Source organism: Eulemur rufifrons, chromosome 2 (genome assembly GCF_041146395.1).
Source record: "Eulemur rufifrons isolate Redbay chromosome 2, OSU_ERuf_1, whole genome shotgun sequence".
NCBI classification, from domain to species: Eukaryota; Metazoa; Chordata; class Mammalia; order Primates; family Lemuridae; genus Eulemur; species Eulemur rufifrons.
In genome coordinates, this window is record NC_090984.1 from 117,528,941 (window position 1) to 117,554,762 (window position 25,822).

Genomic DNA, 25,822 nt, shown 5'->3' on the forward strand with positions numbered 1-25,822 from the left:
CATGGAGTGGAGAACATCCAGATAAGCTGGAGCTTTAGGAGCTCAGGCTTGAAGATCTGGATGAGCAGGCGTGAACACCCAATCCAAACCGCAGGGACCCAAGACCGTGGTCAGGGAGGTATGAACCAAGCGGGAGCAAAGAGCTCAGTGTAGCTTTTGAACAAATGCATACAGGGGTGGTGTGCACACGTGTGCATGCGTGCACTGCTCCCGACTCCCTCCTCCCAGCACCCCAAAAGTGAATGCCAACCTCCATGCTAACTACCGCCAACAGCTGGCTTTAAGGTGAGAGGAGAAGGGAATGCAAATCATTTTTGGTTCCGTGGTGACATACTGCTCCTTACTTTAAGGTTTGGTTTAGCCACAACGGGTTAGACAACTGAACACACATTCATTTCCTCAAGTCTGAGTTGGCTGCCAGCTATTGGACCCACAGCAGGAAGCAAGACAAGGTCCTACTGTCCCGGAGCGTCCCCCCTCGTATGGTGTGGGGGACAGCTAGATGCAAGGTGGTGCTACACGCCATGCTAAACCACGACAGTGATTGGGGGGTGGGAGTACCTTATATTAAATAAGGGTTGTCCTCTCTGAACGACAAGGAGCCAACCATGGGCATTGCCACTCAATGTCCACATGTCCTGCACACCGGGCCCACACTAAACGCCTTCCCTGCATTCTCCCACTTAATCCTCATGACCACCTCCTTATCATCATGCCTATTGTGGCGGAGTAGACAGACACAGAAACAGGAAGCAACCAGGGTCACACCGTCAGTGAAAGAGCAGACGTCAAATGCAGCCAGTCTGACCCCAGAGCCTACAGGGACTCTACACCAGCATGAGCTTAGTGCGTAGTAAAACCTGCAGGACCGGCGAGGCTACAGTGCCCTGCGGGAGGGGGGCTCAGTCATGGCGGGGCCAGATCACAGGGGGCTTTGTAGGCCACGGGAGGAGTTCAGATCTACCCTATTTTGAATAGATTACTCCGGCTACAGAGTGGAAGCAGGAAGATCAGTCAGGAGGCTGTGACGCAGTCCCAGTAGAAGCCATGGTGGTTTCCATCAGGGTGGTGGCTGTGGAAATGGGATTAGGTTGTTATCTAGGAAGGACAAATCGCCAGGATTTGGTAACGGACTGATAGAATGCAGGTCACGAGGCGAGGACAGGAACCAAGGGTGACCTTGGGAAGCTTTCAGCTTGGGCAGTTACATGGGGGGAGGGACAGATTGCTCAGCACCACTTCAACAACAGGGCCCCCAAATGAGACCCGTAACAAGGAGGAACACTGGATTCTGTGGACTCAAAGCTTTCCTCATTTGAACAGTGTAGGCTGTGGAAGGGTACATACAGCTCACCAGGCAAATACAGGCTTGGTAAAATGTACCCTCATGTTTATACATCTCCTTATATACATCATCCATGCTCACATGATTGAAATGCCCTGGATTGAATCAGGAATCTAAGAACCATCAATATTTTAGATTTCTCCTCTCTGGTGGCTCATGCTATCATCTACTCATATCTGTTCCCAATCCATGATAAATCGTCCAATTTTCTTGACCAATTTTGCTACCAGATTCATAATTTTCTTCTCCAATCCCAGTCCTATAATGACTCCAAGAAATTTCAATACCCAAATGAAAGAGACATCCACACATCTGCAACTATCCAGCAACAGCTTCCAAATTCATAGCTTCAGACGTATATTTTTTACTATTTAATATTAAATTTTAGCTGTTATTTGAGAAAGACCGGAGTGTCCAAACAAACGGTGCTGGGGAAACCAGACATTCACATGTCAAAGAAAAAGATTAGCCCATTACCTTACACCATAGATCAACAGTGTCCAACTTACGATGTTTTGACTTTATGATGGTTAGAAAGCGATACACATTCAGTAGAAACCATACTTCCAGTACCTACACAACCATTCTGTTTTTCATTTTCAGTATTCAATAAATTACATGAGATATTCAACACTTTATTATAAAATAGGATTTGCGTTAGATAATTGTACCCAACTGTACGCTAATAAAAATGTTCCGAGCATGTTTAAAGTTAGGCTAGGCTAAGCTATGATGTTGGGTAGGATAGGTGTATTAAATGCATTTTCGACTTAGGATATTCAGCTTATAATGGGTTTATTAGGACATGACCCCATCATAAGCTGAGGAGCATCCAAGTAAAAATTAATTCATAATGGATCAAGGACCCAATATAAGAGCTAAACTATAAAACTCTAAGAAAACAGGGGAAAAGCTACATGACATTGTATGTGGCAATGATTTCTTGGATAAAACACTAAAAACACAGGTAATAAAAGAAAAAATAAACAGATAAACTTGATGTCACTAAAATGAAAAACTTTTGTGCATCAAAAGCCACTCTTAAGAGTAAAAAGACTATCCACAAAATGGGAGCGAATACAAAAATCACAGACCTGATAAGGGTTTAATATCCAGGATATATAAATAACTTCTAAAGCTCAACAAACAAACAAATAACCCAATTCAAAATAACTAAAAGACCTGAATACAGAATCCTCCAAAGACAGAGAAATGGGCAAATAAGCACATGAAAAGATGCTCAGTATTCCTGATCATTAGGGAAATGCAAATCAAAACCACAGTAAGGTACTTTACACCCATTAGGATGGATATTACCAAAAACACAGAAAACAAAGATCGTGAGGATGTGAAGAAAGTGGAACCCTGTGCACTGCCAGTGGGAAAGTAAAACAGTGCAGTCACTATGGAAAACAATATGGTGGCTCCGCAAAAAATTAAACAGAATTACCACGTAACCCAGCAATTCCACGTCCAGGTGTATACTCTGAAGAACTGAAAGCAGTGACTCAAACAGCTATGTGTACACTCATGTTCACAGCAACATCATTTACAATAGACACAAGGTGGAAGCAACCCAAATGTCCATTGGCAGATGGATAAACAAGACGTGGTATATACATAAATTTTGACACATGCTACAACATGAGTGAAACTTGACATTATGGTAAGTCAGACACAAAAGGACACTGACTCCACTTACATGAGGTACTTCGAAAAATTCAGAGACAGAAAGTCCTGCATTAGAGAGAAGAAAGGAGAGTTAAGTGTTTAATGGGTACATTTCAGTGTGGGATAAACAAGTTCTGGAGACAGAAGAAGGTAATAGTTGTACAAAATTTGCTACTAAACTGTACACTTAAAAATGATTAAAATGGTAAATTTTATTTATATTTTACCCTCATACACACACAAAATATCTAAGGGTTGTTCACAAACTGCCTTGTAGACAAGTTAGGAAGCATTCTCCCGGCCTGCACATCTATCTGCTCCTTGCGTCTTTGCGAAGACAAGCGATGGCACACACCTGAGCTGCTGTGACCCAGGATCCACCACTCCACCTAAAACGTGCATTATGCTCGTGGATCTGCACACACACAAAACTTCAGTTCCATCTGGATTCTTTTCGCACACATCACAATCTGTGAAATGATACACTTGCCCGGCTGTGCCCTTTATTGCTGGCTTTGGGAGATGCAGACATGAGCAGTTGCTTGCCTTGGAGGGTGTGGTCAATGGTGGCAGGAAGGACTTGTGGCCCTGAGGCTTGGCCTTAACTATCCACAGAATTCTGGGCAGTAACACCAATACACACAGGCATGTAGCACTTACCCATATTCCTCAGGATTAAAATACATATTTTTTTCTCCTTTAGAGCAGTTGGAGGAAGAGGAAAGGAAGGGATTAATTTAAACTTACAAAGGAAAACCACAATTTCTTCTCATTCTAAAAAAAATTCTGCTTACCACCTTATTCCTACTACCAAGTAATTCCCATTAGCAACTGGTTTACTGAATTACAAAAGGGTTGGTCAAAAGCTTAAAATAATAGAATTCTTTCTTAGCCAACAATATTGCAAATAATGTCCTAAAAACCTGGAAGCTGAACATTCTGTACGCTCAATTTCAGAATACCCAAGCTCACTTAAGGAATGTGTCAAATACAGCACAAATAATCCAACACCTAGAACACATCAATGAATGTGACAGAATTTCCAAAAACGAACTGGTATTATTTAAGTCTTCAAAAAGGACATTGCTACTATATGATTCTACAGGTATACATGAAGAACTTGGCAAACAAAATTGTGCTGTATTAAAATATGCATTTCCACATGATTCACCATGGAATGAAAACATTTTAAAGATCATGTCTGCTACCACTATATTTAAGCGTTGTTACCCACCCACTTGAACTGAATCAAAACAAGAAAGGAAAATGATAGAAGGACACAAAGTGAACAGACCATAACTTTATTGGAGATTTACTCGGCTACAATTATTACAAAAAAAAGGTAATTATGATCCATAAGGTGCGGACTGCACATCTCTGCAGCAGGATTGCCGTGTGAATGAGTTACAGCATGTTCCTTACAAAACAGCTGCAGCATGTGATGGTAAATATTTTATTGTCAATCAAATTACATGTTAATTTTACTTGATTTTAGTCATTTTCCTTCACTCTATTTACAGCAGAAAAGCCAGAAATTTACTTCCTGTCCCCCTTTGCATTTTTGCTATGTACCTGCTGCTGCAGTGAATTCTGAGTGTGCCTATAAAATTTAAATTGCCTGTGGTTGATGTCCAAATAAAAATGGACTACAAAAAAAAAAAAAAAGTAATGATTCAAATATATTTACAAGATAGTTGTGAAAGATCATTTTCACTGCTAGTGGAAAATACAATGGTCTCAATGCAAATTTCCTAGATATTGTTACTGGCGTCTCCAAAAACCTTTAAATTCATTTTAATATTCTTGCTCTTAAACATATCTTTAAAACTTTACAATAGAAAGAAATTTATTTGGAAATAATTAAGTTCCTGAAAAGTAATCAGTGGTTGGAAAAACATACTTATTTAAATGTAATTAAAAAAAAAAACCATGTAGGTAATAAACATGAGTTTCTCTTCCACAGAGAACACAAACTAGTTAAGGACGCTAACATAATTTCAGATGCAGTTAAATAAAGATCTCGAGGTCTTGGTTAGGTGGCTTAAATGTTGTGGGAAAGGATCAGCTGCCCGAACAGAGCAAGATACAAAGCTGTTTCAATCAGCCGGGCGTCACATGCCAGCTGCAGCAGGTCTGGACGCCAGTGACTCCGAGTTCCGCAGCCACCGCCGGACCCCAGGGAGTGACTGCAGGAGCCAAATGCCAGGTGCAGGCCTGGACTCATGAACTGACCCAACAGAACCAAAGCAGTCTCCAGTCTCTTGCTGGCTAGGAAGGGTATTTGAATTTTTGAGGGTAAGATATTATTAAGGAAGTAAAAATATCAGTATTTTAAAAAGTAATTACAGGAGTGTTAGAGGTCATTCTAAATTTAATCGCTTCACATAATGTAAAAGAAAAAAAGAAATGTAACAAATCTTTGTCATACTTTCACAAACAGTAAAAAATGCCACAGACAAAAATGACCTATTTAAGTTGTGTGAGTATATGACACATTGCAGGCATTATAATTATCTTTTTCAAATTCGGTAAATCAAAACAGCAGCAAGGCCAAACCACATTTTTTCCTCTCAGTTAAGCACATTTTCCTTGAAATGAGGTAAAGCATGGTACCAAGTGCAATGCTCATCTGTGCTATGTGAACAGAACAGAGGGGAAAAAGCTATTATAAAAATGCAGCATAGTTTAGGACTGCAGAAAGTATATTATAAAAAGAAATAAAAAACATTTACAATGAAGGTTCATGCCAACTAAACTGCACACAATCATCATAAGGAATTTCTGCAGTTGCTTTTTCAAGATACGCCTCCTCAGTCCTTTCCACGCGTGCTCGCAGCACAGCTACACCCCACAATAGGTTTCCGTATTACATTCGGTCTCACATTGCAATCACAGGAACAAAAGAATGGCATACAGGGTTGTAAAGTGGGGCAACATAGAGTGATTTTTTTTCTTAATTGACAGATGCAAAACATTTCAACAAGATAACTGGGGAAAACTGTACAGCATTAAAAATCAGCAGCATGAAAGCATTCATAACCATTTCATATGTCTAACTCATACTTTTTATTTATTAACTTAATAACCAGGGGATCACAGAATGTTTCAAACTGTGAGTCAAATTAAAATCAGCGTTTTTCCAACAAAAAGTGAAATGCTAAAGTTTGCTGTTGATAAAACATTTTGAATGGTAGCAGAAAATTTGAACCCCTGAGAATGTCTGACCTAATCATGTCCACATCTGAACTTTTTAGTATTAACAAAAAATATTCTTCTTAAGGTTACAAAATATATTGAGGCATTTTTCTCCCACTGGGAATCCTAACTGTGAAACAATCTGGTTTTGGTGCCAGGAGTCGAGAGAATCCTGCAACACGGGGATAAATGCATTAGACACAATGCAAAGCCCTAAACTCCCGGCATCAGGTAGTTTATAAATTATCAAGAGATTCGTGATTTAACTTTATCACAAATCACGCTCACAAACAAAATTCACATCCAGCCTTACTTGTTAATTGTACACTTTTACAGTTATATAATTCAAGAATTGCTTTGTTTTAACTGGCCATGATATCTTAAAATTAAAAAAAAAATCAAATAGACATCTAAGGTTCCACATCAGAATTAAATATTTTAAAGATGAGTCACCTAAATTTATTCGCTCAAAAACTCATTTAATAATTTAGATTTCAATTTCAGTTTGAGATTGGAGATAACAAATAACATTGGAGAAGCTCCCCTTCACTCAGGGTTCCTTAGAAAGCAGAGCTGACGGGTTTCTGTGGTGACACACACAGGGGCATTTCCCTGTGGGCGGATGGTGCAGATAAAGCAAAAAGTACAGTATTCAATTGTAACTTAAAACATAAATGCAGCATTACATGAAGCATCAACTTCAGAATGATGTGCTGGAAAATATGAGACACCTCTGCTCAGCTTTCTTAAACTTCAAGCATAATTAATGGAGCAAATTGCAGCAAACCTCTACTGGTATGTTGGTGGGAGTGCAAGACTGACCCACAGCTTTTAGAAAGGTAAATTAAGAGGTATTATAGTTACAGTGCAAAAAAAAAATTAAAATTTCAAGCATAATACATAAACATAGCACCAAACAGGGGAAAAATGCATGCAAAAGAAAAGAAGAACTGAGGTATTTAAGTGAAGAGTGCCTACAAGTGTAATTAAAGAAACTTAGGCAAATGCCTAAAAATGGTTTTTTTTCCTTTCCCAAAGATGGAAATAATGAGCTAGTTTATCTAAATTAATGATCTAAATCACAGATGTATCAAAATTACGGCAGTTTATCGCAAACGTTAAACTTTCATGGCATTAACAGCACAGCTTTGGTAGGTGAAATACGCATGCAACAATGTTGAAAAGTACAGTAAGAAATTTATGTGAGAAGACTAAGGGTAAAGGTGCTCTGTTTTGCTTCTTTAAATAAGTAACCAATCAATTATAAAATCTGCAGCATATTTTAGGTGTGATATGTCTAAGGTTTATTTTGTTAGAGCAACAGCCTAGAGGGCAAAATTATTTGCCATAAACATTTCCATCAGTGAAACTACCTAACAGGAGGTTTTTAGTAAAATTGAGTATTTAGCCAAAGATCATTTTTATTATAATAAAAAATATCCATAGACTACACATTCTGGTTTTCAAAATGTCTTCGGTACACATGACAGAAATTCTAGGATGATCCTTTAATAAGTTACAACTATACTAGTGAGTTGTAAATATCACGCTGTCTCAACATCTAACGCGTAATAAAATGAAGGGAATGTAAAACAGTTTGTTCCAAAAACATCAGAAATTAAAGAATATCCATGAAGGTTTTACTTTTAAGGCAAGAACCTTTTTTATGCAAGACTGTGTGGCATCAGAAAACTAAAATGTGATTCACCAACATGCCAGCCAATGTTAATTAAAAATCTGTCCCTTACTATCAAGTGCAATAGCGACTAGGAACATCATCTTACACAATATAATATGGAAAGAAAGACAACACTGGTGCACTTCTCCTCTCAGAACCCTATCCTTCTATTCGGCTTACCCACTACTGTAGGACTGGCACTAACGCACACACTGAGGGGTGGTAAGAGGACTCTACGCAGCTCTAGGGACTGTTGGAGGTGTAAGCCCCATGGCCTTCTAACACTAAGCAAAGCTGACAGAAATTAAACTAACAAAAATAAAAAATAAAAAATAAAAACAAAACTCAATAATTATTTTGAACGCTTGCTAAATGTCATTATTAAAGCACTCTTGTGATTTAAACAAAGCAGACGTGAGGAAAGAAGACAAGATTGTGTTTGCGCAAAAAACTAAAACTACAATTAGTTCCAAAATTTTTATACATTATGTTAAATGTTTTATTCTGTTATCTATCTGGTTTATCAAACTTTAAATTCCGCCTTCAATTCATTCCACTCAATATCAACTTTAAATCACCCTTTCAATTTAAGTATCTTCCCCCTTAATTTTGTTTTGTTTTCTTTTTTGTTTTTAATTTTAAAAAGGGGTTTCAGCTGTTGGGAACCTGAGGTTGATTAGCTTTGAGGCTTCGTAGGGCTCTTCTTGCTGCTGCAGATTTGGCAATCCTGTAACTTCGACCAACACCTTTAAATTTCCCCTTTCCCACTACTTCCACGGTGACTCTGACCTTCCCATCATAAGTTCTCTCAGCCGGGCTGTAAAAAATCCAAACAGCTAGAATTAGAAGTCAGAAGTATTTATTATTATTGTCAATCAGCATCCAGTATGCAGTCTCAGGCCGAGAGTCCCATGTACAAGCTGACACCACACAAAGGAAATGTGCATTATGACTTATTGCATACCACCGACAGACAGGGCTGCTGTTTCTTCTTTAATTCAGCATTACTTTGTAAAAACAAAAAGAAAAAAAAGAGAAGTCAATCAGATTACAAATGGAAATTGGATAATAGCATGCCCCAGTGTAAATATTTTTCAGGATCATTAGTTTATGAGATAGTTGAGAATTTTTTCCTTTGTTTTTGAGCAAGTTAAGTTTCTTCCACGTACACTTTTTGCTTACCTAAATTTGGCGGTTTCTGGTTCCATTTCAAGCAATTCTCGAACAGGGGAACGGGGCACGTTTGCAGAAAACTTCTCTGTAATCAAAATGAAAGAACAATGTGAATAATGTCCTTGAAATTGTTTTTAATTTTGTTATTCTTTCTAAAGAGAGCCAACAATACCTATTAGTGGCCGCATCATAGGATAGTACACCTGCCAAACTGTCTCCAGTGACATCCCACTATCCATATAAATGGCACCAGCGAGCGACTCAAAAATATCCCCCATGGCCTTTGGAACTTCAATATCCTCTTCTTTCTCTTCATCCTCCTCAGATCTCCTAAGCTATTACAGAGAGAAAAGTGAATTGTAAGCAAAAAGCCCACTTTTAAAGGCAGTTCACAGACATGTGTTTCTTTTCCTGGATATGACTTTATTCTTTAACAAGGGGGGCCAATACCAACCATTTATAGCATGCCTATTACATTGCCACAGGTTCTCCGCAAACATTATCTTTAAAAAAGTTTTTCAGACTTCTCAAGAGAAAGAAAGAGAGAGAGAGACACAGAGAAAGGGAGAGAGAGAAAAGAAAAGAAACCCTACCCCATTTAGTATTTTATATCCAGCAAAGGAAAAAATATTACTTCTAAAACAAAAACAACTTTAACACAGAATTAAAAATAGTCAATAAAGGTATGGGAAAAAAAATTCAAATTCACTAGTAATCAAAGGACTATGCTTAAAGTAGTTCTACTCCTGCAGCTTGGCAAGGATTAAACAGAATACTAATTAGTACGGTGCTGCTGGCAAGGGTGTTCACTGCTTTGAGGAGTGGAAATTGCTACTTTTTTGGTAGGGAAATTCTATTTGGAACAGATTTTCCTTCAATCTCCTTTTTCATGAAGCCACTTAATACATATTCATTATAATAGAGTACCTGACACATAGTAGGTATTCAAATTAGCAAAATAAAATGTTACATACATATCAAAAGCTTTTTAAAAGTTCACAATTCTTTGAGCAATTCCAATTTTTAGGATATCCCATCACTAGAAATTTATTTTAAGGAGGTAACTGGATATACAACATATTAACCATATCCATGGTTATTAAAAAATCCTAACTAAAAATCTACCTAACCAGTCAGCCATAAAGAACCATTTAAATAAATTAGCCTCATATTGACTAGCACGTGGCTACTGAAAATACCAATCAATACACAAGAAAGTTATCCACAATACATTAAGTGAAAAGAACAGTGCTTAATATAATTCCATTTTATATTTTATATATGTTTATATCTATACACATTAACAACACATCCTGGAATGTTAAGATTGGTTATTTCTGGGGTAGCATAATTGGGCAACTTTAATTTTCTTTTTATTTGTACTTTCTAATTTTTCTAAAATAAACACAAATCATTTGTGAAAAAGAGAAGCGGAAATATTAATTTCTAAATAGACTGTTCAGCCACACAAAGTTCCATATAATAATGCTGATTACTAAAAACAAGACACTTATTGCTCATGTATCAGGGTTTTGATATAGAAATTTTAGAACTTATCAGGATTAATTCTCTTTTTATAGCAGAGGGAACTGAGGCCCAGAGAGCTAAAGAAAGTTTCTTAAGATCAACCAGTAAGTTAGAAAAGCCAGACTATGACATTTCCAATCAGTTTTTGTAACTTTTATACATATGTTTATATGAACAAAGGTAAGGAAAAGAATGAACAAAAACTCACAGAACCAGTATGCCCCCTGGCATCAAAAGAGAGCTTAAATCTAATTTCAGCTAATTTTTCAAATTTTATGCTTAAATGTTTCTAAAGTATGAGACTAGAAATAGTACTTGAATGTACATTAGATGGTTCCACTTCCTCGTCTCACTGGTTGCTGTGCTCCAACTAGATCGTTAATCTCTGAAGGGTGCACAAAGGCACAGGCAGAGAGAAAGCCACTGCCTTCTCACGCCCCTTCAGCACACATCTAGGCAGCCGGCAGGCTCTGACATTTTGCCTTGGGGCTAAACTTCAAAACCCAGACTCTTAATTTTTCTCATAGAAAGTCAAAGAAATTCACTACTCCCCAACAATGGTTTAGTGCAATTTAAAAAGGGAAAGTACAAATTAAAGCAGGGACAGTTGAAACAGCTACCAGGGTTACAAATAAATTCCTTGAATCCTTATAAGAAATCTACAAACATAAGAAAATCAAAGGAATCAGAATGGGAAGAACAAGAAATGAAAGTGCTCTCCTGGGGACACAGGTATGCAGATGAACGTTAGTGAAGGATTACAGGAGACTGGAAAGATCTAAGCAATACCCTTTCCTACCAAAATTCAAAAGAGCTCACAAACACATTACAATTAGGTCTATCACCAAAGAACCTTTGGCTGAACTTACAGTAGAAGCCTCCCAAATTCCAATGGTTAAAAATTTAGAAGTTTGTTTTTTAGATGAGATTTTCCCACTTCAAGTAGAAGCAGAACGTGCATCTGTGAGCTTACCTGCGATATTAGCAAATATTCCTGATCCATTTTTAAAAGACAGGACGGAATAAACCGCACTGGGCATTTACAGTGTGGTTTAAAACTTGCTCTGGGGGCAGGAGGAAGCAGCGCACTCCCTTGGCACGCCTAAACACGGGAAGCCCTGATGAAAGACCTGCTCTTCACCGGAATGACCACATGGTCCACAGGGTGGGCCGTCAGGTTTAAAAGGCCTCCCTGCAACTGCGGTTCACTCACAGTGCTCCCAGAGAACACACAGCTCGCTGGGTGTCACAGCCCTGGCCTTCCACTGTCCCTTTAGATAGCTGTGAAGTCGGAACTCGGAAACTACTGACACCTCTAGCTGCACGGCGTTCTTCAATATGGAACTCAACGCATTTTTAAATGTGCTAACCTCAGAATCCATTCCCTGCATTTCATTCTTCTCGAGCTGAAACTGCACAAAATCATCGATGACGTGGAAGAGCTCAGGAGAAACAGCCTTGAAGTACTTGTGGTAGTCGTACTTCACAGCCAAGGACGCGAAGATGGTGTTGTTGACCAGGGCGGAGCGCAGGTCCGTCAGGACCCCCGGGGAGTGCTGCCGTGGGTCTTCATAAAGGTGCTTGGTTATGAGGTAGTCCAAAATCGCATCTCCCAGGAATTCTAAGCGCTGGTAACAATCTGAGAGAGGATCCAGAGCGGAAGCATGAGCTGTGCTGCATTTCCACTATTTCCACACACACAACTGATACAAAGATCTGATATTCTAACCTAGTTAAAAGATTTTTATTTAGGATCATATTCATATATATTCCTCAATGAGAAAATTATTCGACATATTAAATTAATACGGAAATTAAATTTTAATGGCAAATTAAACACAATTCTTATATGTAAATTGGGGTCATAAAATCTTCAAGTGGCCAAAAGATGAATGTTTGCTAAGAAAAAAAAAAAAAGTCTCGCAGGTGCTGTCATTATCACTGAACCCTTTCCTTTGGCACTGAGCTGGCCGGCAGGTGCTGAGACATTACTCTCAAGCCCCCATCACACATCATCACTTCAGTAGAACCAGACCCCGCGCACACATCTTCCACACGCGCCACGCTTTGCTGACATCGTTACACACTGTCTCACTCACACTCTGGAGTCTGTGTAAAAGTGGCACCACTCCTTGCCACTCCTGGGTTGTATTTGTTACACAGGGTCACAGGAAAAGAAAACCCTCTTCTCACCTTGAGCTCGAAATGTTGAATTTGCCATAAACCAGAGAATGAGAAAAAAGTTGTGAAAGTGAGCAAATCTTAGGCAAAAAATGGTTGTTTGTGAAAATATGAAAATTATCAATGCTAACCAACATCTCTATTTTCTCCCAGTGATTAAAGCAATCAATTCAGCTGAGGAAACTGAGGCAGAGACAGATGAAGTGGCTTGTCCTGGAACACCCCAGGAATCAACAGGCAGAGGCTGAGATGGGTTAGAATCCAGGTCTCATAACTTCCAGCAGAGTGTAGCAGAAAGCCACACACTGTCTCTTCTCCATAAAGAAAACTACGTTTTAGTTTCATCAGTCTTTCTAGTACACAGTCAGATAGTTTGTGACTTTCTGGTTTTACATTTTGCTGATCATCCTAACCTACATTGTTTTTATTATACAGACTTTATACTTTGCTTTGGTATTCTGGACACACTACTTATACTGATACAGAAATCAAACTGTGAACTTCAGCTGTGTTTCACAAGCTGAAGCTGATTTTGGTTTGTGGGACTTGCTCTCCCTTCTAATCTACTGGATTGAGAGTCTATTAAATAAAGGAGGGGAAAAACACAGAGCACAGTGAAAAGTAGAAGTGACAGCAGAGGCAAAGCAAGGACCACACAACCTTCCTATGAAATCAGTTCCTTTAACCTGTCCATCTTTACACTTTAAAAAACCCTAAGAGGGTGGCCTTTTTGTCCAGGAAGAACAATAAAAAGGATGTGGAAATACATTCAGAAGATATGAATAAATCAAGAACCAAACACAGCACTGAATGGGCATCAGAAAGGTATTCTGGTAGGATAAAATGGGGAAAACACACCAAAATACTTAGGCTCAAACTTCTCTAATTATACATCATTTAAGATGACATTTATGAGAGTATGTGAGATAGCTATACTCCCAAATATCAAAGTTACGAAGCAGTACTTGCTCCTCCAATAATGAAGAAAATAAAGGATTCCTTCTTTTCCTTTTGCTCCCCCACCCCCGCCCATGCATATCAAGCACGAACACTGTACATGCACAGATCACTTTTCACAAGGCCAAAACAATGCGATCAATACAAAGCCTCATTTTCAGAGAAATGACGTTTGGTCCTGGGGCTCCTTACCAGTAATAGTATTGTAGTGGTAGGAGGCATGTGTAAAAGCCTGTAGAAGGTAAGCCTTATTCTTGAATCTGTAGTTGATTTTCTTTTCGAAATTTTCAAAACCCGATATAAGGTGATTCAGTGTTTTATCTGCATCTGGATGATCAAACATGCATCTTGGTGGAATCTTCAAACAACCATATTCCAAGTCTTTCAACACAGAAGAGCGTGAACTGGCTACAGCAGCAGCACAGCTCACTGAAAGGTTCTTTTGTTGGCTGTTGAAATTCTCCCGAGTAGGGCACATGGCCTTTTCCCGATCAGTCCTTTTAATTACCGGGAGCACCTTCAGCCCCAGCGAACAGAGGAAAAGCTGAGCAGCCCTCTCCCCACAGCTGGTTAAATAGCAGCCCAGCAGGGCTTCCACACAGTCCGCTATGCTTTTGTCAGCAATGCACTGCTCAGTGTGCAAGTCGTAAGAAATGGACTGTTTTCCTGTGTCAACACCACAGTTTTCTTCTGATGGATTCCAGAAGCCCACCACAAAGTCATCCTCTTCAACAGCTTTGCTAGGATCCAGATAACACATTGCATCCCAAGAGCTGTAGTCAAAATCCTCAAAATCTGATGAAAATGGCATACTACCTAAGGAGGATTTTTTGGGCATTTTCCATTCATATGCAGAATCAGTGGTTGAAAAAGGAGAAAGAGAAATTTTCTTTACAAAAGCTCCTGACCCCATTAACATGTTATCTATAAATTTGATGTGTTCCTGATCGTACTCCAGGAGATCATCTTCATAGTCGGCCTCCTCCTTTGGAGCCCTCCACATCAGGCTCTCTTCCTCCTCTTCCTCCTCCTCATAGTCCTCGTCCAGTTTGCCATTAGCCAACATGCAGTCTTTTGTCTGAAACAGGGGGAATGGGAAGGAGGGGAGACATAGCTGCTGTTTTTAAAAGGGTTTGAAACTCAATAAAAGCAAGGGTTATGGATAATTTCAAATGACAACCACAAATACTAAAAGGCAACTTTAAAATCATAGCCATTTGTTTTCAATTAACATAAAATAAGTTATTTAATCATATAAACAAAGTAAAACATGTTCTTTGAATGTTCATTTTCCAAGTTAAAAAAATGACCTTTACCCAGTATGAAGCTTTAAGTTAAGGATTTTGAACACAGATATAAAGTTAAAATTAAGGTCCACAATGTAAAACTTCAACTCTTCTCAGAAGTCTAACTCCAGCAGCACACACAATGAAAGCACTCAAATGCTGATCACAGAGATCTTCAATTTCGCTGACGTTTTTAAAATGTGGAAACTTGATTTTTAAAAAGATTTTCAAATTAATAAAATGAAATCCCAAATCTAGAAAAAGCATTATCTTTGCAATTAAGAATATGAAAAGAGATAAAACTAATTTTAAAACAAAAAATGTACAGTAAGTTTTTATAATAAAGTTTTTGTCCCTATTTCTACTTCAAATCAAGCTACAATGATTTGTACAATGTAGAACTAAATTTCTTTGCTTGGAAAATAAAAGTGATCACTGAACTAAGCTACGAATTTGAGGAATTATGCTTTCCCCCTCCGTTCTGAGCTACAGTAATCAGGGAAACAGATTATAGCATAACTGACAAAAATAGAAGAAAATTTAGACTAACATGAAACACAACAATCCAATTTCTGTCAAAAGACCTTTGCTAATTCCAATTTCTTTGGCAAAAGCTTATTTGTGAATGACAGTCTTAATAATGGGCCAGAATTCAGCAATGACGTAACTTTTTTGCAGGGCTAGAAAGATGCCAAATTTCTGTTACGCAATAAAACAAAAAACAAAAACTTTATTTGGGGGGAAAGGCGGGAGGGCATACTTCTATTTTGAGTGTAACAATTTTCCACAGTATTCTGACAAAAGTTTTTCAAACTGTCAAGCAGTTTTTAAATACTCCAAACATTTAATTTTAAACCAGACTCAGATACAAACATTGTTTGAAAAGAAATAATAGCAGTGAGCCAAGCCAGGTATCTATAACTATGTAGCTTTCATTTAAAAAAAATTTTTTAAATATACCTTTTCAAGAATAAGGAAGAACACCAAATGAAACTCGAGTGGCAGAACCACTGGTTCCAGACACGAGCCATTTCCTATTAAAAACCCTACCCTTTTCCAAGGCAATAGGAGATGATTTTGATTATTATTTGGCCCTTAAGACAAAAAAGGCCAAATTGTAATTTTAAAAAATCAGACTTAGTAATTTTTTAAACATAAAAAAAAAAAAACAATCTTTATATATCTCCAGTAATGTGCTACCATACTAAAACTGGCAGAGCACAAAAACACAGGGACTGGCTTTTACCACAAATAAACTGCATGATCCTGGGTAAAGTCCTTTAATGACTCTGGGTTTCAGATTCTTCATCTGCAAAATAGTGGAGTTCTATCTCATAAAACGTTTTCCAAGAGCATTCCGCCTTTTAAGAAAAAATACCAGCATGAAACCCTGTCTTCTGACAGTTCAAGTCAACTTTCTGAGTTATTACCTCACTCTCTTCTAAGAGGCATTTGTATGCAAAAGTTTCACTTAAGTCTACTTGCTGAGGGACAGGTGAGGAGTACTGGAATGGAACAACCCAAAACCGCAAAACGCATGCTCTTGCCAATATCATGTAAGGACCTATTGCAATAAAAATAAATTATTAAAAAAAAATCTAAATAGTATTTTTAATGCATTTCAAGAACCAAAGTGCCAAGTCATCAGAAACATTAAGAAAAATAAATTGAACTTTGTGGTGTTATCTTAAAAAAAAAAAAAAGGTCAAAATTACATGCCAATGCCACCTTTATGCTGCAAGCTTTTAAAAAGAGCCAAATATATTATGAAACAGTATTTACAAAGAAGGATGACTATTACTGGAATGTTTTTCATAGAAATGCAACATTTTTTTTCTAAAGCTCAAAATCTACACAATGTCCTCTAAGCTTCTACATATTTCTAAATAACAAATGTAATTTTTCTGACCTAACTTGCATTAAAATATTCTCTTAGCTTTTCCAGGTATGTTCCATTTCTGTAAAAAGTCAAGTACTACATGAGTTAAAAATATACCCAATAAACAGACAAAAATCAGAATATAGTCACAGAGCATGCTACATGAAGAAAATGTATATTTAGAAAATATAACCTGTGAAAGAAATGATATTATCATTGTTGGCCTGAACTAAAAATGAAGTAACAAGGAACCAATTTATCTTTGATGCAAAACAAATCTCCGGGAAATGAAACTGCCTGAAGAATTGCCTTTAACTTTGGAAGACGCTGGAGAGTTTTCCCAGCCAGCGACCACTGCACTGACTGCTTCTCCAGCTCCCAGGCCCTCCGAGGTGCCCTCTGGTGGCCTTCAAGACAAGACAAAACAAAGCAGATGATGCTAACATTTGGAGTCCTCGTAAGTCACTGGTGAGATTTAAATTATTTCCAGAAAACTACAACCTTTATGTATGATGATTTTATTTACATTTATGGGAGGAGAAATAAGCCTAACTGGGAAAACCCTGAGCTGCAAAAGCAGGATTTTACTGAAATTAATTATTTCACAGATAGACTGGAGATCATAAGTCAATGAAAAGTCATTTCACTGAACAGAGCTAAGGATCTAAGATAAACTGTAACACATAATAGCAAAGTGAAACGATAAGTAAGGAGCTTTACCTTTTTAAAATAAAAAAAAAAATCACATACTCTTCTGCCTTTGGAAAAGGAAGATAATAAAAATAGAAATTATCTTCCATCAAAATTACACCACTATTTCTGAATTTAAGGAAAAGTCTATACAAAGGAATTAATTCAATATATCAAATATCTAAACACACCAGGGAAAGGAAACAAAAAACGAACAGAACAAAAATCTCTGCCTCACCAAAAAATAAATCCCTCCAGTTACCAAAAACTTACCATTTCATCTTTTTCCCATTTATCTGTGTTACTTTTGTCTTGATTTACTATATAACCAGGAGGAAGCCAATTCACAGGGGGATCAAATATTGACACCACCATGCGGCTGGGTAGTCCCTTTTTTTTTCCAAGACGATACAGATTACAGTTGCTGACCTTTAGCAGAAAATATTTATAAGACACTTATCCATAAATGATCACTGCTGGAATTCATACAAGGCATATTAATAAACCCTTAGCTAAACGGCTTCACATTAGTCACCAATTATAAGGGCCGTACAGTTTTCCTACCCATTCATGATAGGAAAAGAATGTTAAATTCCTGAGTATTCTATATCTTTTAGTACAGTTAAATATTTCTGAACATGAAATACAGAGCACAAAAAACTAATGTATATAAACATATAAATTCCCTGTAAGTCAGAAAAAATAGTTCAGACAATTTCACAGTTTTCAAAACACAATCTGCTAATACAAAATGCAAATTGCTAATTGGAATTATCAGAGTAGAAAAAAATCCATATAAAAATTAAAGATGTCACAATATTGTCAATGAAATAGGGGGAGAAATGCCATCAACTCTAGCTACAAAATAAAAATTGACACTGAACAGAACTAAAACAATTTTATACTGCTAGAATCTAAGCCACAAATGTGATTTCAATGGTAATGTTCTCTCAAATATTCTTTCTGTTTTGGAGGCATTTCAAGACATTTTTGTTCAACTATTTTAAAATGAAGCAAAAGGTTTTTGTTTATTCACATCAATAAAACAGCTTTATTGTCTACCCTCTGGTCTATCTGTTTTTCCTAATGACTCTATCTCCTTTCTAATTTGCACAAATCATTGCACTTCTGTCTAGTTTTAACTTGGAAACTAGGGCTAGAACTGTCAATCTCATTTTCCTTTTCTAAAAACTGAGTTCCTTATTACTTAAGTACTTCACGAACCCTTTTCCCTGTAACTCAACTACTATTTAACAAGTACCCACCATGTAAGAGGCACTTGTTCAGGCAGCCCCGAGGGAGCCGAGTCAGCAAGACAGAGGAGCAGTCCTTGCAAACTGCACAGGCTGGCAGGGAACGGAATCTACATAGGACAATCTACGCGTGGAAGTACTCTCCTGTGCTGCCTGAAACCTACAGGCTGAAATGAATGCTAGTTTCCCTTTCCACACTACGAGAACACAGCGTCACAAAAGCCAAGAGAAGGATAAAGTATGATGGGGACTTAAAGAGGAGGGAAATCGTATTCAAAGTGGACAGAAATGGTCAGCAGGATAGAGAAGGAAGAAAGAACTAAGTAAGGACTCAGAGATGGGGCAAAATTCAGGCAGGCCAAGTTCAACAGGTGGGCATGGGGGCAAGCATGCCGAGAGAAGGAACGACAGAGCAAAAGCCCAGGGGCCTGGGGCGTGAGTCTGCACAACGAGCGGGCAGGGGGCTTCAGCCTGCCTAGGGTCCAAGGCACGCTGAAAGGACTTGAATGTCAGGCTGAGGGAGTGATCATTCTTCCTGCAGGAAATAAGGAGTCAAAGGTTTCTGAGCAGACAAATGGATGAATTTTTGCAATACAAAATAATCTTTCTTATCTAATAGAGTATACTATTTCTTACTTCACACTCATTCTCAGCCTCTGATATTTTCTTCCTGCAACCACCCCTTAGAAATCTCACCCATTCTCAGAGCTTCAGTTATCACTCTTCGGGAGACTACTCTCCAAAACTAAATTTGAAGCCTACATCTCAATTATCTGAGCATTTCACTGACCATTTCTACCCATATTCCACGAGGTCTAAAACTGCCAACCTTCACCCTGACTGCCCACATTTCTACCCACCCCACCACCACCACTGCCCTGTCCCAACTGCCCCGTTTATATGGTAGTTAGGATGACATCTCTGGTCTGCCTCAAGATCATGCAGGGAGGGGACAGAACAGAATGGTCAGGGGTGTGGCCTTCAGTCTCAGACACACAGACAAGCCAGATGAGCTCACAGGAGCTAACAAGACTCTCTGGGCGCGACTCTCATCTCCAGAATGGGGGCGTGTTAGCTCCCTCTCAGAAGCTCGCTGAGAAGATTAAATAAGATAACGTCTGGAAAAGGCTTGGCGCAGTGCCTGGTGCAACAGAGTACTGTCTGAAGCAGCTGGTGTAATGTACAGGGCAAGGTCTCCAAAACTAGACTGTCTGGGTTCGATCCCAGCTCTGCCACTTACTTGCCATGTGACCTTACGCAGGCTGACTTAACTTCTCCTGCCTCATTGTCCTCATCTATGACATGGGGATAATAAAATTATAGTAAGAATTAAATTAGGTAATACATATAAAGTGACTAGAGTAGTATCTGGCAGAGTAAGCAATTATTACCACTTCTTAAATTATCACTGACCTCAGCCCCTTCCTTACCACAACCCCAGTTCTATCTCATTTTCTGTTTCTGCTGTTGGTGTGGTTTTGCTTTCCAACCCACGCTACATTCTGTTATCAGATTAATTCATTTTAAACTACCACTTTATTAATATTAATAGTCCCTTACTCAAAATTCCTTCAACTGTGCCTATGACATTCCAAACACGTGCAAACTCCCTAGCCTAGTATCGAGGGCCTTCCACGATACAGCTTCACCCCCACCTGCTTTTCGAGCCTTTTCTCAGGTAGCTCCACACTTCCGACCGCTGCCATAGCTTATTCACCGAGCACTAGCATGCTCTGCCATTTGTCCGCTCTGTCTGTGCACTGCAAACTCACCTCCTCCACGAATGCCTTCCCTGATTCACAAGCGACACTCCTTCCTTCTGAGTGTAGAAGGTAATTAGCAGTGTTGTAAGTTATTTGTCAAGGAGGCTCATATTGTCTTGTGACATCTCTTTTCTTAAATCACCATTTAAATATTTTACCCTCATTAATTTTCTTCCCCGAGTCTTTTTTTTTTTTTTTTTTTTTTTGAGACAGAGTCTCACTCTGTCGCCCGGGCTAGAGTGAGTGCCGTGGTGTCAGCCTAGCTCACAGCAACCTCAAACTCCTGGGCTTAAGCGATCCTACTGCCTCAGCCTCCCGAGTAACTGGGACTACAGGCATGTGCCACCATGCCCGGCTAATTTTTTGTATATATATATTTTAGTTGTCCATATAATTTCTTTCTATTTTTAGTAGAGACGGGGTCTCGCTCTTGCTCAGGCTGGTCTCGAACTCCTGACCTCCAGCGATCCACCCGTCTCGGCCTCCCAGAGTGCTAGGATTACAGGCGTGAGCCACCGCGCCCGGCCTCTTCCCCGAGTCTTAATTCCACACTAAGTTTAAGAGCATGCTCTTCCTTTGGGCCGTCAAGTGATGATCACTCAGAACTCTAGTATCATCTCTTCACACTGGAAAGTGACTGAGCTGTGCGAACTCTGTTACTTTCCCTTTCCTGACTCTCCAAAACCTTGAAGAGTAGATCCTTCACGAGAGCCCTATGTCTTACTCCTATCTGCACACCTTAAAAGCCAAAGCAGTACCCTCTCAAATAAATGTTTAATTCACCTACAGCACAAGTTCCTTGAATGACTATGTTGCATATTTCTTTATATCCCTCTTAGGATCTAGAGGTGCACACACCTGCACAAATAGTTTTATTTGAACTGAATTTCTACCAATACATAAGGAACACACTGATCAGCTAAGCCCCAAAACCTGCGTGTGTCATCACTGTAAAGTAGATCCACATTAACTACCAGGCGGTTCTACTGCAGGCTTCAGCTTGGCCCTCGGGGAATGATGGAACAGCTGTGCTTGGACGCTGCAGCAATCCCTGCAGGGAATTCTTCCCATACTCTGAGATTATCCAATACTTCAAACCACTTTCAAGCATACTCGATAATTAACTGCTCAAAATAAAAGAATCCTACCTTACCTTTTTGCTTCTCATATAGGAAAGGCGGCCCTCATGAGCATCAGGGTAAGTGCAAAATAGATACGTGGTGATGGCATGCTTTAAAAAGGAGTCACCAAGCATTTCAAGCCGCTCCAGGTTAAATCCATCACTTGCATTTGACAGAGTCAAAGCCTGAAGAATAAGTCCAGGATTGGGGCCAAGAGTCCTCGAGGAGTACCCAACAGAAGGGCTCTGCTCAGAATCCATCCTGTCCTTGAGCACTTTAACAGCGTCTGTCGTACCGGGCATTACGACTGCCATGGGACTTCCATCTGAGGTAGATTTGTTAGCATTTCCATCAAGGTATTTATTACTCAGGAGAGTACATTCATCGCTGGGCTTGGGCTGGTTCTCATAATTGTATAAATTCTGAATGGGATATGAGGTAGTTGGTTGTACAGGTATTTCCTGCTTGTAGTAATTCAGCTGATTTCCTTGGCAAAAGTCTCTGTTAGCTAAATCATAACTGCCATTGGCAAGATTTTTATTGTAAGAAAGACCATTAATTGCTGTAAGATCTGTTGAAACTTCAATTTGGAGCTTACCAGGTGACTCATTGAGTAACATTCTGCAGTTCACAGACATTTGGTCATGATTTTCTAGAGAGGAGGTTCTATTAGCACCTTGATGTGCAGCATTTTCAGGGACTACAATTGTGCTGTGCTTACAGTAATTATCATTTTCAGCTGAAGAGGAGTTAGAAATTGAGATGAAAGATTTGCTGTCAATAGATTTCTTCCACCCGAAGTCTAAGTTAGGGTATCTGCAAAGACATTTTCATAACTTTTTGTCAGATCCTTCAAAAGGGCTAGGCTCAAAGCAATAGCAATTTGAATTAAAAAAAAAAAAATCCCTATAGATATACTCCTACTGTAGAAGAGAAACAAGTTTTGAAGCCAGAAATTACCGTTATTTGGAATTCTGTACAATGTAAGTTATAAAGTGGGACACAGTTTACTCTACTGCTTTAATCCCTTGCCCTAGAGGATAGGTAGTTAAGAAGATCATGAAGCCTGGAAACAGATTGCAGGACCTGGAACCACAGGCTTCATGGGTTGGAATCCTAGGCATTTCAACTAACTAGCTGAGTAACTTTGGGCAACTTACATAACCTCTCTGTGCCTCACCTTCTGCACTTGAAAATGGGGCTAACAATTCCCACCTCATAGGATTGTCCTAATGATTAAGTGAGTTAATACAGGGTACAGCATTTAAACTAGTGTTTGACACTACAATAAGTACTCAATAAATATTGTCGTTATTACTATTATATTTTAAAGTTCCTTCAATGCCTAGAACCATCTTGGTATTGTCAACTGGATAACCAAAATTAATCTGAGTAGTTAAATCAACAATTTCTTTAGAATGCAGAGACTTTACTAATGGGAAGAAGTTAATGAAGACAAAGAACATGCTCAGGCAGCTACTATTTTCTAATATATATTTGGTTTTTTTAGAAAGAGAAAGCAGTTTTAAAATGCTGGCATACTAACAAAGAATTATTTTCATTCTCATTTCCACTGTTATCACTAAAGTAGAAATGATTATTTCTGGCTCTAAGAGAGCATCTCCCTCTCAGAACTGACAAGACCATAGGACTCAACGACCCAACATACAGATTTTCACTTAGGAAATATTTAATGTATTTATTTCCTGTATTACGCATCCATGTTTTCTTTTTAATCTTTTAGGATTTTATACAAAATTACATTTTTAACTTAATTCTATTCTTTCGCAAACCTTTGTTTTTTTCTGGTGATTGCAGAGGCATACCTAAAATCCGCAGGAAGTGATCTGACTCCCACGCCGGCATCGCTGGCCGTCTGGGCTCTTAGCTCCTCTGCAGTCAAAAGGCAGTGAAGGCGATAAAGTATGCTGGGGAGACAAACTGCTTTTCTCCACAGTGATGCTGGAATTGGGTGTATAGCACAGAGCTCTGGAACCAGTATCTTTGAGTAAGGAAAGAAGTTGATACATATAAAGCACACATAGCTTATTCACTGAGCAGTAACATGCTCTGCCATTTGTCCATTCACAAAAGAACAAAAAAAGAAAATTAAAGACCAATTTCACTAATGAATAAAGAAAATCATACATGCTAGTAAAACCTAATTTTTAAAAACATTTGTAAAAATAATCCTCTAAGGCCAAATGGGATTTATCCTAGGATTTGAGAGGATGATTTCATGACATAGTTACATCAGTGGACCAACTTAAAAGACTAAAACTCTCAATATTTATCAAAAAGAACGCTGAAATAAAATTCAAACATAATATTGATTAAAACAAAACAAAAATCTAAGGATTGGATAACTTCTAAAAAGATTCACAAATCACTCAGTTAACTTGATAATACAAAATTCAAACAAATATTAAGTTATGATAGTAACAATTAATTCATTACCTGTTTATTCTGCAGACTTTCCCATTTGGCTTTCCTCTTCTCAGCACTGCTTAAAGGAAGAGCTTTCCCCTTCTGATTCAAATGTCGAGGTGTCAAAAGATTAAGTCTATAAAAATTCAAAAACAATTTTACCAAACAGATAAAAATAAGTACACTCTCACGGTGTTTCTCCAACTTGAGTGTGCCTGAAAATCACCTGAAGAGCCCATTAAAGTGCAGACTCCTCGGTCATCCCCTGGGCAAGTCTGTGTGCAAAGGGTCCCCTGATTTCAGACAGTCCATAGGTGGGCAAGGTGGACAGTGACCTCTGCATGTGCCTACTAACATCCGAAAAGAATGTCTCAAGTGCAATCTAAATGTCATTTCTGAAGCTCCTTACCTTGAAGATGTGTGGTCCACATCCAGCAGTGGCTGGTTGAGATTGGTCAGGTCAAGATTATACTTTGTTTTATAATATTCTGCAAAAGTTTCATACTCAGGGGAAGGAAATTTACTGAGTGGGGTAAGATCAGTGTACACATCAGCTACATAAAATCGATGAGGCTGATCAAAATTGCGGTATCTAAAAAAGAAAAATAATCACTTGCTTTTTGGTTTAAATCAACTATTCTTAAAACTATTTTTTAATTTGGAAACAAATTATGATTAAGAATTCAAAACATTGGAAGTAAATAACACAAACGAAAACTTCAATTCCAAAGAATATGTTTCAACTGTATTTGAGACAGTAAGAACAATATTTATCAAGTAAAAACTGACTCTCTATTCTCCCCTACTTTATTATTCTTTTTCTAATTATACTTTGACAATACATGAAGCTACGTGGCACCTTTAAATATCTATTTCATCAATATAACAGTATAGAAAATTTATAATACCCAAATAACTGAATAAATATTTTGTACATTACTAATGCTAAACATAAAAACACTTGCCACATAAAGTGTATTAATGCATCATCTATTATGGTGATAGTCTTGATGATAACTTAAAGTATGGCTGTAAGGTGCCAAAAAAAAAAGATCAAAGAAAGATTGAATTACTTCTTTGAAAAGTGCATGTAATTTTATTCCCCCAAAACTTCATTCCCTAAATTTTTATAAAATAAGGAAAACAATCATTCTGACTTATTATTTTCATTGAGCTTAATAATATTATTCCTTACAAAATTTTTAAAAATTAAACTATTATTTATGACCAAATTCTTTAATAAGACTTGAGAGGAAAGCCTATCAATACTTTTAGATTAGCCAACCTTCACAAAGTAAAAATCTCTTTACCTGCCGTGTTTTGGGTTTTGCTTTTAAAGCAAGTAAACTGGAGAGAACAGTCCACCTCAAGATACCTAAATTTTCTAGTAGTAATAACAATGCTAAAGTCACAGCCCACTTACATGCCTAGGTTAATAGGTGCATCTTCTGAAATAAAGTATCACCACCATTTTCCTATCCATTTAAATGCCTACCTTGGAATGATAACTGCATCTTGGTAATCTTCTAATTTAAAAACAAAAGGTGTTTCTTTTGAATACTTTGTGCTGGGAATGCCTATGCGAGCTTCAGATTTCTCAATATCTTCCATGAATTTAAAGTCAATATCCAAAGTGCCGGAGTCATTAACTTGGGGGAAAAAAGACTCTTTAGCTT

At 38.2% G+C, this 25,822-nt stretch overlaps 1 protein-coding gene across 1 annotated transcript in view; it reads right to left on the minus strand.

Moving 5' to 3' along the window:
- Nucleotides 1–7,896: 7,896 nt before the first annotated feature.
- DICER1 (dicer 1, ribonuclease III) overlaps nt 7,897–25,822 on the minus strand; it is a 71,833-nt gene continuing 53,907 nt past the window's right edge. Inside the window, 11 exon segments of the mRNA XM_069489388.1 lie at nt 7,897–8,706; nt 9,072–9,147; nt 9,235–9,397; nt 11,960–12,228; nt 13,920–14,805; nt 17,856–18,011; nt 21,752–22,535; nt 23,546–23,721; nt 24,177–24,282; nt 24,556–24,738; nt 25,642–25,795. Of these exon segments, the coding sequence (XP_069345489.1) occupies nt 8,541–8,706; nt 9,072–9,147; nt 9,235–9,397; nt 11,960–12,228; nt 13,920–14,805; nt 17,856–18,011; nt 21,752–22,535; nt 23,546–23,721; nt 24,177–24,282; nt 24,556–24,738; nt 25,642–25,795 (3,119 nt within the window). The 3' untranslated portion in view covers nt 7,897–8,540.